Source organism: Xiphias gladius, chromosome 11 (genome assembly GCF_016859285.1).
Source record: "Xiphias gladius isolate SHS-SW01 ecotype Sanya breed wild chromosome 11, ASM1685928v1, whole genome shotgun sequence".
In the NCBI taxonomy this organism is placed as follows: Eukaryota; Metazoa; Chordata; class Actinopteri; order Istiophoriformes; family Xiphiidae; genus Xiphias; species Xiphias gladius.
Genome location: NC_053410.1, coordinates 15,165,729 through 15,180,561, shown reverse-complemented (window position 1 = coordinate 15,180,561; position 14,833 = coordinate 15,165,729). Strand labels below are relative to the sequence as shown.

Genomic DNA, 14,833 nt, shown 5'->3' with positions numbered 1-14,833 from the left:
TTAAATCTGTTGTGTAATTCCATTTGGCTTTGGCAGAGCTCAAAGCGCCAGCAGAAGCCCTGCCTCAGCAGTTTAGCCTGCCCAATAAAGCAGCAGGCTTCATACCACTGGGACAGTCTGACAACCACAGCCAGAGACAAGCCCATGCCACTCTGTCCAGCAGCCAGACAGGGAGAGGTCCCAGCACACACACACACACACACACACACACACACATCCACATAAATGCATGAACACATGCGTGCAGGCACAAAAAGAGCCCACATACATGAACATCAACATTTCCTCCTTGTAAACTTTATTCAGAGATGCAAGATGAGCCTTACCCCTTGACTTTGAGAGTAACTTGGGTAATGGAAACGCATGCTCAGCGCTTTATTGTATATGCTTCTCAAAATGACACAGTGTGACAGGCGCATGCACACACACAAACCACGAGACTTGACCATCGCTTTAGAATTGTGGGGTTTTGGGCCATGGTCCAAGACTCCTCACAGAAACACAGGAAATGACATTTCCTACGTTTTGCAGGACTCAGAGAGAAAGAGAGAGAGACAGGGAGAGACAGTTGGAGAGAGTGAGTGAGAGAGAGAGAGAGAGAGAGTGAGTACTGGGAGAGTGAGTGGGAGTTTCTAAGTGGGAACAGAACATTTACTGTTTCATATTACACAGAAAAGGGGAGAAAGAGGAGAAGAGCTAATGGTGGGTAAGAGCTCTGGTGGGTCGTGTAGTCAGACTCTGTTTTGAATGTAGCTGCTTGTGTAAGTGCGGTGCAATTGTCTGGGTTTATGGATTCGCTGACTGTGGAAAATGTACTTCTCTATAGTGGTCCTTGTCCTGACTAAGGCTCTGGTCATAGGTAAGTTTACCTTGTTTACAGCAATATCAACCAGTAAGAATGCGAGCGAGTAGGCGAGAAAGAAAGAAAATGTGTCTGAAGTACTAACTTGACCTGTGAAACCATAAATTTGGAGTTTATTATGAAACTCTAGCATGAAAATAATGTCAATCATATAAGAAAAAGACCTCCTGGTCATTGTCTCTACAACAAAAAAAAGTTGCAAGCGTATTACTCATTATTACATTATTGGCAATATTGACGAAGCAAAAGGTCTTTTGCAGACTTGGCAAATCTGGCTTTGTTTAAAGTGAAACCAGTTGTTGAGCATGATCATTCTCTGTGATGAGAGAAAACCTCAGTATAATTTGCATTCTATACACTGCCATAAAGTGGACTTACAACTCATATTTCCTGTCCTATAGTCTTTTGTTAATGCTCAGCTTTGTGTTATGTTGGTTTGAGTCTGTGTTGCTGCTTTTGTTGTCAGATGAAATAGTGTAGGACAGACCCTGAGGGAGATTCCCTAACTCACACAGCAACAACAGAAAAACACAAAAAAACAAACAAACACACACACACAAAAAGAAAAGCAAGGCAGCCCAAATGGTCCCTGTTATATTGTCGTGTCGTTTGCCTGTTTCGGCATGTACCACAATGAGGATGAATGTTTTCCACCCGTAGATTCCCTTTGCCTGTCTGATCACACATATTGTGTCCAGACCCCATGTCTCTTCTCGACAGACCTGACCCAGCTGGCAGCGGAATAAAACACAAGTACCTCCCGGGTGTTTTAGTTTTCTCATCCTTAGTCCTTTAATGCCTTTTCTACCCATTACGAACTGAATTCCCATCTGGTGATGGAATATCATATACAAGTAGAACCAGTGATAGTGTGAGCTCTAACGTCATAAATCCAAGTGGTCACTGTGGCTGTGTTTATAAACTTACTTCGTCTAACTGCCACAATTATGTTTAATTGGCAGGAAATCAAACATCTTGAAAAAATGAACTCAGGCTTTTTTCCATGTGGGGCACATTACCAACTGTAGTTAATCACTAATTTAAAAAGCATGGAGGAGTCACTCAAGCTATTAGATCAATGCAGCCTTGTTTGGAAAAAAATTATCAATGGATTGGTTAATTTTATTCTGTCATAAAACAAAACATGCAGTACAGTAAAACATGTTTGCAAAGATATTAATACACAACACATGTCCAAAAAAGGAACACGTATTGAATAGAGTACAGGATATGTGTTGCATAAACAAAAAAACCATTAGAAAAAATAAAAATGTCAGTTGTACATACCACTTATAATGTTTGTGTCTTTTGTCAACAGAGGTATGTCACGCCCTGAATGTGACAGTGACCCCTGGACCTATTGTCATGGTAGCAGAGAAAGACAACTTGACACTTTCCTGCCTGGTATCTCAGAGGAAGAGGAGCAGCAGTGTCCTTATCCTTCGCTGGCTCTTCTCTCCTCTTGCTGCTCCCACTCTGGTGCCTACTCCCTTCTCTCCATCCCCCTCTCCTCCTGCCCTCGAGCCCTCTCAGTTTCTGATTGTGAAGATGGGCATAAAGAAAATGAAGCTGTATGGGAACTACACCCGTCGTTTTCCCCAGCCCAAGTTTCGTCTGTATGAGGAAACGGAGGGAGAGCTATTCCGGTTGCAGACTTTCAATGTTACAGGGACGGACCAGGGTTTCTACACTTGTAAAGTTCAGGAGATCCGCAAACACAGAAACACATGGAGAGCATTGTCCAACGGTACCAGTACCACACAGCTCACAGGTAACTAAAGGTGTACTTGAACACATTGTGCTCTTCATGGCAACAATTTGGCTGATGATGGGGTGAAAGTTGAGAAACGGAGAGCTAAAGATTTGTCAGTTGTCAGCTGATGTTTTTCTATGCATCTTTTTTTAAATTAAGCATATTGGCCAAGTCATTAGGGGTCTGAGACCCTTTCTAAGCAGGCACCCATCCCTGTCTAGGTGTCCTTGAGAAAGATGTTGAAGCATGAGGCAAGTCAAAAGTGAATTAGGCAGTGAAACATCAACGAAACAAACTATTAGTATTGCACTGTTTCTAGCAGAATTGGGACTCAGACTGCACTAACTGTTTAGCCTTTTGTCAGATCAAATGCAGGAGGATTTATTAACATGGATTTAATATTGACTTGGTTCAGGCAGGCGAGTAAAGAAGAACAAATCTGTGCACAAAACAGTGACTTCTACTACATTTATACTTTTTTATTCTTTTGCGCAACTCTGGTCACTGACAAGAGAGGATCAAACACAGAGGGGATTTCTGGTGTTATTACTCTGAAAACGGTTTCCATGGAATACTCCTTTTTCTAGGAATTCCTTTACAGCCGCACGCAGTCAGTGGAGGCATGCTATTCGTGTTATCTGGCAATGGAAATGACCTAATGAAGGAAGAGCAACAGTTTTTATTAAAGGGCAAAGGGCAAAGAGAAATGTGTAGCATGTGTTCTTTGACTCTAGCTGTGCTATTTGCTGTCAGTGGTGCCTATATGTGTTTGAGTGTGACCCCAATCCTCTGGCATTTCCATCTCAAAACAGTTAGCTCACACAGCCAAACCACACTTAACAATATCACTCTCTGTGTATGAGACTGAGGAGTAAAAGGTAGAGTGTTGCTGAGCTGGCTGAGCTCAAAAACTCTGAAAATCATTACGTCAGCATGGTTCACTTTTGTGCAAGCCTCAGGAGAAAATTTACTGAAGAATTCAGTTCCAGTGGAACTTATTTAGTCTGTGCCAAGGTTCCTGTAGAAATCAACGATAAACAACGTAAACAAATCTGGGTTAAGAACTAATTAAAATCACATGCAGCAATAAGTATGTCTTTACACAGCACAACCTTTTATCTGATTTAACTGGATTGATTGCAGAGAAGCCATCTGTCACTGTGGGATGCACCGTATCAAGGGGTTCAATAGAGATTTAAGGTGCTGCTATATTCCGCTGTAGCTGTGGCTACATCTGACTCAGTTGCACAGTTTATCTTTCACTACTTGTATGCCTAGAAGTTTAAGTCAGAAAGAGCCATCTGACAACGCCCTTCCCTATATTCAGGGAAATGTCCCACTAAGGAAGCCACACAACCTCAGGCATCTCCGACATGCATTGACCACAGAACCAGAAACACAAGAGCTGACATTATATGTGTAAACACAGAGAAAGCTAAGTTTGACTGTAACTGTAATCCAGGGAACCCCTCAGTCTGCAGATCTCAGAGCAAAGGCTACACCCCACTGAAATCACTGGATTACTCCTACTCAAAAGACTTTGCACAGAGGGGAGATGATTCGTCCTCTCACACATCTCTAAATCCCAACTTCAGACCTTCAGACTTAATGGTTGCACACTTTCTGCTGCTTTTAAACTGGTAAAATGAGCAGACAAGCTGTGCTGCTAAATGAGACCCCACTGCTCTCTGGCTTCAGGTTTCTAACCCTGCCATCCTGTCTTCACAGCTGGACTGGGTGAAAGCAGAGCCTAAATCTGTTCCTGATGATTTTTGGCTCTTCGTTTAGACACATCTGTATACTGTGTACTGTGACACCTCCCTAAGAGCCAACCTTTTAACCACTGGCTGCGTGCACTGATCAGATATGGGATTTAGCGTGTGGTTAACCACAGTGTGAAGGTCGGATATGTAGTTTACTTGTATTAACTGTTAACAGCTCACATTGTCAAGAGATGCCTGTTACATATCACCTGTCACCTCGTCAAATGAGTAAGACTCTGCTAAAAACTTCGACTGACATTACTTTTGCTTTCATGGTAAACTGTGGTTGGACAATATAATAAAACACCACAGACTGGCCCTCTATAATTATCGTGGCACTAAATTAACACAACTCAAAAATTTATAAATTTAAGACTTAGAGGAAAAAAAGCATATTGCATGGCTCCTGTATCACATTGCATTTTGTAAAACCTCCCTATGGTGTTGATAATTAAACTTATTTTCTAAGTCTTGTTTCTGGGCACTGGATGCATATTTTGGATATAATTATATATGTAAAAATCTAATCAAACACTGGCCACTGTCTCTTGAAAAACACATCACTTGTGTTCATTCCTGCCTGTAATCCTGACCGCTGATACATCTGATACAGTTTTTGTCTTGATTTTTGATGTTTCGTCACAACACAAAAGCCATTGTGTTGCTCCCTGACATTAATTAATGTGATATTCAGACTGAACGGTGGTCTGGAAACAGGCTAGAAGTCAATTAGAGTTAATATCTTATCATTTCTTATTAATATGTTTATCAACCTGTGTTTAAAAGACATATTAAAATCTCATTATGGGGAGCAGAGAGACAAAGTAATTTATGTACATAGCCTCTGTTCACTCTCCTTGTTAAATACCCCTGACCCTTACACAGCCCATCATTCATTTGCACATACTGGCGACTTCCTTATTCGTTCCTTCCTTAATTGTTCTCTTGACTAACAAAAGGAGGTGGACATGCAGAGCAACAGGGAACCCCCCAAACACTATCCAAGAAGAGCAATGCAGCCAGGCCTGTGTGCGTGTCTGTGTGTGTGTGTATGTGTGTGTGTGGGGTGGGTTTGGCGGATGTTGCAGCAGACTCTCCCATCATTACAGTGGTTTTGATATTTCTGGAAGCCACTGAGGCTGTCTGCTGTATTGGGTCAGTGCCCTCAGACAACAGCAATTTACAAAGATTTTTTTTTTTTGTCTGGGCACAGTTTTCTGTCCTCAATGTGCTGTTTTTTTCTGACTTTCTTTTAACAACTGTTTCCCCAGTGCACTTTACTCTGGACGATGGTAGCAGTGAAGGACTGTGGCGTTTATTTGCAGGTACTGTTTTCATCTCTGGCCCTACTTCTGTTTCTCTTTACCATATACAAGTTTGATAATGCCACTGTTCTGATGTCTTTTTCTAATATTATCATCTGTCTCCGTTTTGAAGATGTGTACCTGTGCGCTGTGCTGATCTGCTCACTGGGCCTGTTGTCCATCTTCCTGTTCACTCTGCTTCTCACTTGCCAGTACTTTTACAGACGACACAGACTCAAAGGTAAAACCATCATTTGTTTTCCTACAGTAACTTCACATGTATAACTTTCCTATTCGAAACAATACCTGGACATCTTTGCTGTTATGTCACCACAATTTTTTTTCTTCTGCTTTCTCTACAGCCAGTTACCTTCTGGTCAAGTGTCCAGAAAGCAGGTACAGTATGCTGTTTAGTAAAAATCGCAATGGAACAATTCCATGACAACGATTAACTGCTCAGTCAATTGACAGAATATGAATCATCATAATGGGTTGATCACAAAAATAATCAAAAGACTAATTTTAAAAAATAGTCTATTGCAAGGCACAACAAATTCAAGATTCTTTACATTGTATTATTTCTTCAATCTTAACTGATTAATTGATAACGAAAGTGTTAGTTGCAGCCCTAATTAAAACTTAATCTCCTCTCCTCCATACAGCTCAGGAGAGACTGTAACCAGCTCCAGCAGTTCCTCCAGTTCCCCCGCAAGGGCACAAAGGAAACACCTAAGACAGAAAACTGACAGAAGAGTCACAGTAACACCACCTAAACTGCCTGAGGAGCCACCGCCGCACATACCAACCAAAGGTAAGGTGTCATTTTGAGAGCACAGAGTGACTTTAATTCTTTAAAAGGACCATTAGGCTGGTTGTTCCCAATCGTTTTAGCTTGAGACCCCTCATCACATATTATGGTCTCAGTGTGGCAAAGACTTATGAGAAGTATGGAGTGGTTTTCCTTCTCAGATTGTTTCATTTTTAAAGATTTTATGGTTTTATATAGGCCTGGAGAGGCTAAAGTGCCCAGTATTTTGCAAAAAAAGAGAACATTTGAGAAATAAATGGAGGAGGAGTGGAGGGGCCTGGTTCAATCCCCAGTCTTTGTATTTTTGTGTGGAGTTTGAAGTTCCTCTCAAATTCCAAACACACGGAAGGAATTAGAGTTGCGGGGGGTTGAGAGAGACTCCAGCCCCCTGTGATGCTAACAAAAGGAATTAGCGGGTAAAGGAATTCATTTTCACTTACTGGATACCTTCATTTAATGTTATCGTCAGCATAATTCAATGTCCATGACAAAAACAGCAGAGACGGGGAGACAAGCGGAAAACAGACTGAGAATGAAACTTTATACTATATTTGGGTAAAACCGAACGTATCATCTGAGGTAACGTCAACACTGACACTGAAAACGGCACAATAAAGCTCTTTCTTCTATTATAAGCTATACCTTGACTACGTTTAAAATACAGTGGTTGTGAAGGATGATTTTGACTTCAATCACACAGACATATTTGTGAATTAATTCGTCCTAGCCGATGTTTTGATTCAATTAAGGTTGTCTGTGTTTTCCAGCGCCCGTTGCTGCAAAGAGACCTCAAAAGCCCAGAAGATTAAAGACTCAGCCGAGGAGATCTGCCGCCGTAAGTCTCCTTGTCACCCATCATATAAACTCAGTTGTTGTTCTGCCAACTACTACCATGACACTATTTATGAAACATATGCACTTAATATATTTGTTAAAATGTATTTATTAACGTTTTGAAAAGATGTTTTTTTTCATGGACAAAGCTGTTATTGAGATGAGTACAAGAGGGAATTTGTCTCATGAAGACTGCATGATTGTCTACAGGAGTTTATTGCCATCTCTTCATTCACTTATGAGGTTGATAATTCTATTTAGCTTTATTGCTTCTCAAACACAATTATTTATTTAGTGTGCTTCATTGGTTTTATATCTACAATAAAAGTGTCAAACAAGTATATATGGAAGAAAACTACTCAAACTAAGGATCATCAGTACTTCTACTGATGCCATTCTTTTCATTCTGTAGTGAAATGAAGCCCTGGAGATGCGAGTATTTCTTTTGTACAAACATACTGATTGAATTAGTGCAACTAGAAGTTTCTGGGAATGTTGAAATATTACTCCTGTTGTACGCAATGTTTTTCGAGTAAACTGATTGTTCCAAGAAGTCCTACAAACCCTGTAAACACATACTTTTTGCAGCTGAGAAACACTACAGAGGTATTAACCAGAGTGGAACTATACTAATGTTTGCTGAGAAAGATGAAATGCAGACAAGATGCATTCACTCCCTAAATACATTTTTTTCTGTGGGAAAATCTGAACTGTTAACACTATATATATTTTATAGCTTATAATTTATTTTTATATAATTTATAAATGTATATAAGTTCCTATATATATCAAGTTCCTCTCATCCTTCCCCTCCCTCCTCCAGCCTCGAGTATCACAGGAGGATAGTCTAACATATGCAGAGCTGGAGCTGGTCAGACCGAGGCTGGAGACCCAAGTTTCCTCGGGCCCGGACCCCACAGCCTCAAGCCCGGACACCGTGTACGCTCAGATCCTCTTCCAGGAGAAACAGCTGTAAACACAGCAGCTTGGTACCTCCTATAGTGAGGGCAGAGATTCAACTCTCCAAACTGAACTGAGTGGCATCAAAAAGGACTATATTTATGAACTATCAGTATGGCATTTAGCATTTGTTTTTTTGGCTGTACGCACGCTACATCTCTTGGTAAATGAGGCTTTTGTGTTTCCTCAGTGCAGTTCCATTCCAGCACAGCAGTTTTTAGGTCTTATAATTCTGTTGTTTTGTGTCTTGGCGTCGCTGGCCTGTGAGCCAGATGTTTATAAGATTGCTCTTTCTGGTAACTATTCTGTATAAACTCAGGAGACTGTGTGGAAAGAAACTGTTGTCCGGGCCCTCTTACTGCAGTGTCATAAGGCACTGTAACACTCAGCTTTTTAAATGCATTCATAATTACAGTACTATTACAGAAAATTAATAAATATATGCCTGGGTCTGACATTCAAAGAGTGATTCGTATAAATGCTGCTTTTAATTATCAGTTTAAAGGGGACTGAATTGCTCCGTCTCAGATTTTTCTATAATTCGACTGGGTCACAAGCAAGACCGGTTTTAGATGACAAAAGAAAAACAACACGATGTTACAAACAGCTGCAGTGCATTCAGCGTCTGACACATGCAGCAGCACATGCTGAGAAATGAGTTCTGTAATCTGTTGAGGGAACAGAAGATCACGTGAAAAACATTTTTGTTCTTTGGCTGAGAGTAAGAGGAGAAGATCACTCACAAAAATGTGGCGTAAATGTAACGCTACAGTCAGCAGTGTTTAGCTTAGCTTAGCATTAAGACTGAAAAAGGAGGGAAACAGCTAGCCTGGTTCTGTCCAAAGGCATCAGAAAGCTACAACAGCTTCATCCATATAAAAATGAAAGTGTTAAAACATAAGTTGTAGTTTTACAGGGGTTATGTGCAAATTTTAATTATCGGAGAAGATACAAAAGAGGGCCAGAAACAGCACAGGGGGTCTTCTGCTTCAGATTTCAAAGTCTCAAAGGCACAGAGATAAACAGCAAGTATGACTCCTGGAAGCAGAAGGCATTACACCCAAGTACCCAGGGAAGGTGAAGGATGTAGGCCATTTTGTGAAGGTCAGTCTGTGAAAAAAAATGGGAAGAAGATAGAGGTGCATGGAGAAAGAGAATGATGCACATCCACACCCTTCTCTCTGTGAGTGGGAGAGATCTCGAGAGAGAGAGACCATCATCCCCCACAGTTCAGACTCACTGACTAGGATGAACCCGCTAATGACTACATTTATTCAAATTAGACTAATTGTAATCATGGTTAATAATTAGCTTTACAGTGCATTATAATTGGGTTAGGCTACAAGATGGTTCTGCCTAGGTGCAATAATTTATTTGATTTAATTATTCTGAGGAACCCAGTGGTTTGACATTTCATATCATAAAACCAACGGTGTAGAGAGAATGGAGATAGCCGTTGTCTTTAGAGAAGGTCATTGCTCGCTCTCTCTGAGAATTATGAGGACTATTTTCCACTCTATTAAGCTACTCCACTTAGCACAATTAGCCACACACACAAAGGTTAAAGAGAGAGACCTCTTCCTTCATGATAGAGTACAGTTGTGCATGTGCATGAGGGAGCAAGTGCAAGACACAGGCAGAGAACGAGCCTCTGCAATCTGAATAATCTAACATCATTTAAAATGGTGACTTATTTATTGGACCATCGGTGCGTTGATGTGGTGAGTGTCAGCGTTGTACTTTTCCACTGAAAGAGTAAGCTCAAAATTCAGAAAGTTTCATAGCCATCTCTCTTCAAATGGGTCAGTTTTACCAGGGAGTGTGTTGTCCAGACCCTGCAGTGATTACAGAGATTGAACAGTCCGATGTGGCTAAAAAGGCATATTTGTCCTTGGTTAACCATAAACATGCACACAAAGAGCTGTGACAAGCAGAACGGATACGCCAACAAGACCAAACACATTTAACATCATCCGCAACACACTAACTTCACATGATGACTGTGAAGTTGTGGAGGATAATGTCAAACACTCATGAATTCCACATTACGAAGCAAACTGAAAACATGTGAAAAACAAAGGAAGCTGGGGAAAGTATTAACAAATTAAACATCTTGAATTGTTCATACCACAAACATTTACCAAAGCAAAACACTACACCTCTCATAGCATAAAATGCTGATGTGTGCATGCAATAGTTTTTATAATATTGGATGCTTGATGTGGAGTTCATGAGAAAAGAAACTGCTCCAGCTCTACATTATTATTAGAAAGCTGCACTTCTCAGGGAAGGCTGGCTGAGCCTGCACGCTTTTGTTCATCATTCACACAATTTCTTTCGCTTTCAGCATAAAACTGCCCAGTTCAATCACAGGCTTCTGTTGTGGTTCCTACTTAGCTCTGCTCGCAAGACAAGGGTTAATTTAAATTATTGTTTTTAAGGAATGGTAAAATGTGTTTCCCATGATTTCCCTCATTCAAATCCAACCAGCAGTTTTGGAGAATATTTGTCCTTCCAGTTTCACCTTTATGAATATCATCTCTTTATGAAACAAAATAAAATGAAGTAAATAACATCCTGATTTCATAATCAAATTCACAGACTCACATGACAAGATTTGGGCAAATGGCCATCAACAGTTTTATTCAAATTTGTTTAAACTCATTATTTACACGGAAAAATACAGCATGAAATACTTATGTAGGAGGTAAAATATTCTATATTGTCTGAGACTTGAATGTATCAAATACTGTACCATTATTGAATCCAAACACAAGAGAGCTTATGTACAGCTCGTTCTCAGCTGGTGTCAGACCTTAGACACGGATGAATTTTCTGTGTCAGAGTCGCTCTGAGAGGATAAAGGGTTTACGGAACTGGTGGCTGGAGGCATGATTGTGCTCAAACTCTGCCACCTCTCACTCACAGGTCCAGGTGAAAACTCTGCCCCAGGCATCGCCTGCCAACAGCGTAGCATGGCTCCTACACGGGAGAGATTTGTAAAGCATGCAATGATACACTCACAATACAGTGCCTGTTTCAGCTAAAATTCAGTTAGCTCTTGAACTGTGCACTTTTAGTATTTAAATACATGGAAATTAAACTTAAAAAATAACATTTTTTTGACTTTAAACACAGTTAGATGAAATTTGAAGTGATTAAACAGAGACTAAATCTCATCTCTCTTTGCTGTGAGTGGGTGCATGATATTTACTGTACCTGGACATGGCCAAAGCTGTGATGGCCGGATTATTCTTGTCGCGGCGTTGCGAAACAGCCTGACTTCTGTTCAGCTCCTGACACAGCACCAGATGCCTCTCCCAGCCTTTAATCTGGCATGAGCTACTCACTGTGGATACATCAGGAGAATACCTCAGCCTCCTTTTATTGCTGAATCATAGGACAGTTGTCCACCCTGTCTGTAACTCTGACCCAATGGTCCCCACAAAAAAATGTACCTGTGCATTAACACTGTGTTTATCTACGGTCAGCACGCTGTTAAAGGGAGAAAAATCCCTCGAATATAAATGTTTTAGCATTACGTAAAGACTTGTCTCAATGTAATTTGCGAAGCATAATACTCCTATGAGGTGACGCGAGGCTGTAACCAACGTATGCCAAATTGGATCTGGGTATTATTGCTTTCTAAATTATACACGCACACACACGTCAGCAGAATTACTCATCAGTGTTTACTGCCTCTATGTTTAATAACTTTATAACAACATAATTCCAGCTAGCCCTAATGCTAGTGAGGGATGGGGTAAGCATTACAATCTCTCATCTGCAAACCACGCTGCCTAGCTCTGAGACGAGCAGTTAAAAATAATCATCTCACACTTCAGGATTTATCTAATTAGATAGTGATGGGCTTTCTTTTTGAAACATGAAACTCTTGGTACTGTTGCATCTTAGTCAGTCTCACAGTTGTGCTACTGTCAGCCACTCCCATCATCTGTGTCGTTTTAAATACAAGACCTACATGCATATCTGATCCTACTGCCAGTAACATTACCGTCTCTCTCTGTTCGGTCTTGCCCTGGGGACAAAGGCTCTTCTGGAGGGCCAGGTAATTGTGTTCTGGTGTACTCTGTCTTCCATATCTGTATGAGAGACACATAATGAGTAGCAAAATCAAACATAATTCAACGTAATAACAAAACACTCACATACGCACCAGCACGCGCACACACCCCATAACTCAAGGTAATAGTAAAGTAGTAATACCATTTGTGTGTGTGTTGTGCATGTGGCGTGGATACCCATTCCCAAGTGAAGCCTAATTTAGAGTTTGCAGCTTTGATTGCAGAGATGTAACATAGGCTTATATTAATCCTAAGAAAAAACAGTCACACACACACACACACACAACCCATATGCTGTTATTATTACCCTGATAGACATCCAAGCTGCTACCTGCTATGCTAATGCCAAAGTAATGACTGCCACAGTTGAATACTGCACAGTATACTGTATATATACAAAGCATCCTCTCTTACTGATCTACTAGTCCTACAAAGAGCTGCCAGACAGTGACTTTAAAGACAAACATTCTCATACATACAACTACCATTGATTACAGTCACACACACACACAAAAAAAAAAAAACAACTCACCTGTATGATGCCGTCTGCACAGCCAGTGACAATGACGTTCCTGTTGTCCCACTCTTGTCGCTGTGTGAAGCTTACACACAGGATGTCTGCCCGAGCACCGCAGGAAGTGTCAGTGCAGGTCAATAGCTGACCCTTCATGTTCCACAGGTAGAGCAGAGGCCCCGCACATGACGCAATCTCACCCTTGGACAGAACAATTTGGTGTTGGCACCCATGTGTGCACAGATATACACAGAGATGCACAAAAAAGCAAAACACACACAAAGAGGATATGCAATCTGTCAACAATGAGGATCCTCCCTTCCTCATGAACTTGAACAGCAAGACAACAGTGTGCCCAAAATTACAAAAAATTACAAAGAACAGAAGAAAGACAGGAAAGACATGTTGAGAGGAGGGTAGGTGGAGAATTACTGATAGGATGATCAAGATGATGGACTTACGGTGAGTTCATTGATAGCCAGTGCAGAGATGCTGGTTGTGTGTCCTGCTAACTGGGTGACGTAGCTTAGCTCCTCCATATCCCACAGGATACAGGTGAGGTCCCGGGAGCCACTTACTATCATGCTGTGGACCTCCGACACTGCCAGACATGTCACTGAATCTGTGTGTCCGTATAACGGCTATGCAGAAAAATTGTGTGAATGTTATTCTGAGTGTGTGTGTGTTGGCCACTACACTCTGGATGTTACTGTTAAATCTCTGGAGCAGAATAACATGCAGACAAACGAACCTGTCTGAGTTTCATGTGAGCGAGTTTGTCCTTGTTGACTGCTACATCCCACACACACACCACAGTGCTGGTTCCTGCAGTGATGATGGTTGTTGGGTTGGGACAGGCTGCGCACAACGTCGCACCCCAGTCGCATAAACTCTCACACACAGCAAAGGTCTAAAGATTGACATACATAAGTAGACAATCATGACACGGATTATGTATGTTGGTTTCAAGTATATATGATGGAGTGAATTTATGGATATGATACTAATTAGCTGATGGTGTGTTCGGCTTGACCCTGACCCTGTGTGATGCTTCATATGTATGTGATTACATTCAGTTCTGTAAATGTGTGTGAGACTGACACAGAGTACTATCTAATTAATAAAAGGGAGTAAAAGTTGAATATTGTTAAAATGTAATTAATTTATCAATGCAATTCTCACATTTACAAACAAGTCTATGCTTCATGGCATTGTTGTGGGCCTGCATAAGATTTGCAATTTAATTCAGGCAACCAGATAGACCTGGAGGGTTGTGTGAAAGTGAATGCAAAATGGGTCTACTGTTTAACCCCACATGCATACCTTCCCTGTGGCATAGTTTCCAAAGGCACAGCTGTTGTCAGGGAAGCCCCAGCTGAAGAAGCAGCTCGACAGAGATGACAGGAGGAGCCGGTTTCTCTCCAGGACCGAGACCTCTTTTTCCAGACACAGTATTTGACCTACTGGGCCTCTCGACAGCTCTACGGAGGGGTTTACAGTGTTACTGAGCGAGGGGCACCATGAGTAAAAGGTTGTGAAAGAAGAAAGTAAGGGGGGGCTTTTTAAAAAATTTGTAAGCTAAACCATATGCACCCGTGAAAAATTAATGGTGTAAAAAATAGAAACAGTGACCTCATTCTGCCTTTTGTGTACCTGAATAAACTTGGCTGGCCAAATGAAGGTAATGGCTGTTCAAATGCATCATGTTAAAGAGTTTGGTAGCTCAGTAAACTTGTAAAGAATTTCATTAAAGTGACCACAAAAAACTGGGCAATTAAAACAGCTATTCCCAGGTTACAACAAGCTGAGCAAGTCTCTGTCCTAGAGGGGCACCTGCATCCAGGATAGTATAAGCTCTATGTACATGCATATATGTGTATGTGGGTGAGGCAGTGAGAAAGAGGCTGTAATTGTGCCTGTAATTGACCTGTACATGCAGGAACAGGCAGA

At 41.1% G+C, this 14,833-nt stretch overlaps 2 protein-coding genes across 12 annotated transcripts in view; one reads left to right on the top strand and one right to left on the bottom strand.

Annotated features, from left to right (window-relative positions):
* The first annotated feature begins 588 nt into the window (after window positions 1-588).
* Window positions 589-8,707, top strand: vstm4a (V-set and transmembrane domain containing 4a). The gene is made up of 8 exons (XM_040139416.1): window positions 589-859; window positions 2,181-2,633; window positions 5,650-5,703; window positions 5,816-5,923; window positions 6,045-6,078; window positions 6,345-6,493; window positions 7,258-7,325; window positions 8,148-8,707. The coding sequence occupies exons 1-8, from the start codon at window positions 811-813 to the stop codon at window positions 8,298-8,300; spliced, it is 1,068 nt and encodes a 355-aa protein (XP_039995350.1). The 5' UTR covers window positions 589-810; the 3' UTR covers window positions 8,301-8,707.
* Window positions 8,708-10,900: 2,193 nt separating this feature from the next.
* The window catches only part of wdfy4 (WDFY family member 4), a 40,083-nt gene continuing 36,150 nt past the window's right edge, over window positions 10,901-14,833 (bottom strand). For 10 of the 11 annotated variants that reach the window (XM_040138695.1, XM_040138697.1, XM_040138696.1 and 7 more), the window contains 7 exons: window positions 14,207-14,364; window positions 13,635-13,793; window positions 13,345-13,524; window positions 12,902-13,084; window positions 12,300-12,387; window positions 11,504-11,633; window positions 10,901-11,266 (listed from right to left, as the gene is read on the bottom strand). In XM_040138695.1, the coding sequence (XP_039994629.1) occupies window positions 11,203-11,266; window positions 11,504-11,633; window positions 12,300-12,387; window positions 12,902-13,084; window positions 13,345-13,524; window positions 13,635-13,793; window positions 14,207-14,364 (962 nt within the window). In that variant the 3' untranslated portion in view covers window positions 10,901-11,202. Of the gene's footprint in view, window positions 11,267-11,503; window positions 11,634-12,299; window positions 12,388-12,901; window positions 13,085-13,344; window positions 13,525-13,634; window positions 13,794-14,206; window positions 14,365-14,833 lie in introns of those variants that run through there. The other variant, XM_040138703.1, reaches the window with a different exon arrangement.

Coding starts and splice junctions, on each gene's coding strand:
- vstm4a (XM_040139416.1), top strand. CDS start 811: ATGTACTTCTCTATAGTGGTCCTTGTCCTGACTAAGGCTCTGGTCATA. Junction 5,924..6,044: donor CAGACGACACAGACTCAAAG/GTAAAACCATCA, acceptor CTTTCTCTACAG/CCAGTTACCTTCTGGTCAAG. Junction 6,494..7,257: donor GCCGCACATACCAACCAAAG/GTAAGGTGTCAT, acceptor TGTGTTTTCCAG/CGCCCGTTGCTGCAAAGAGA.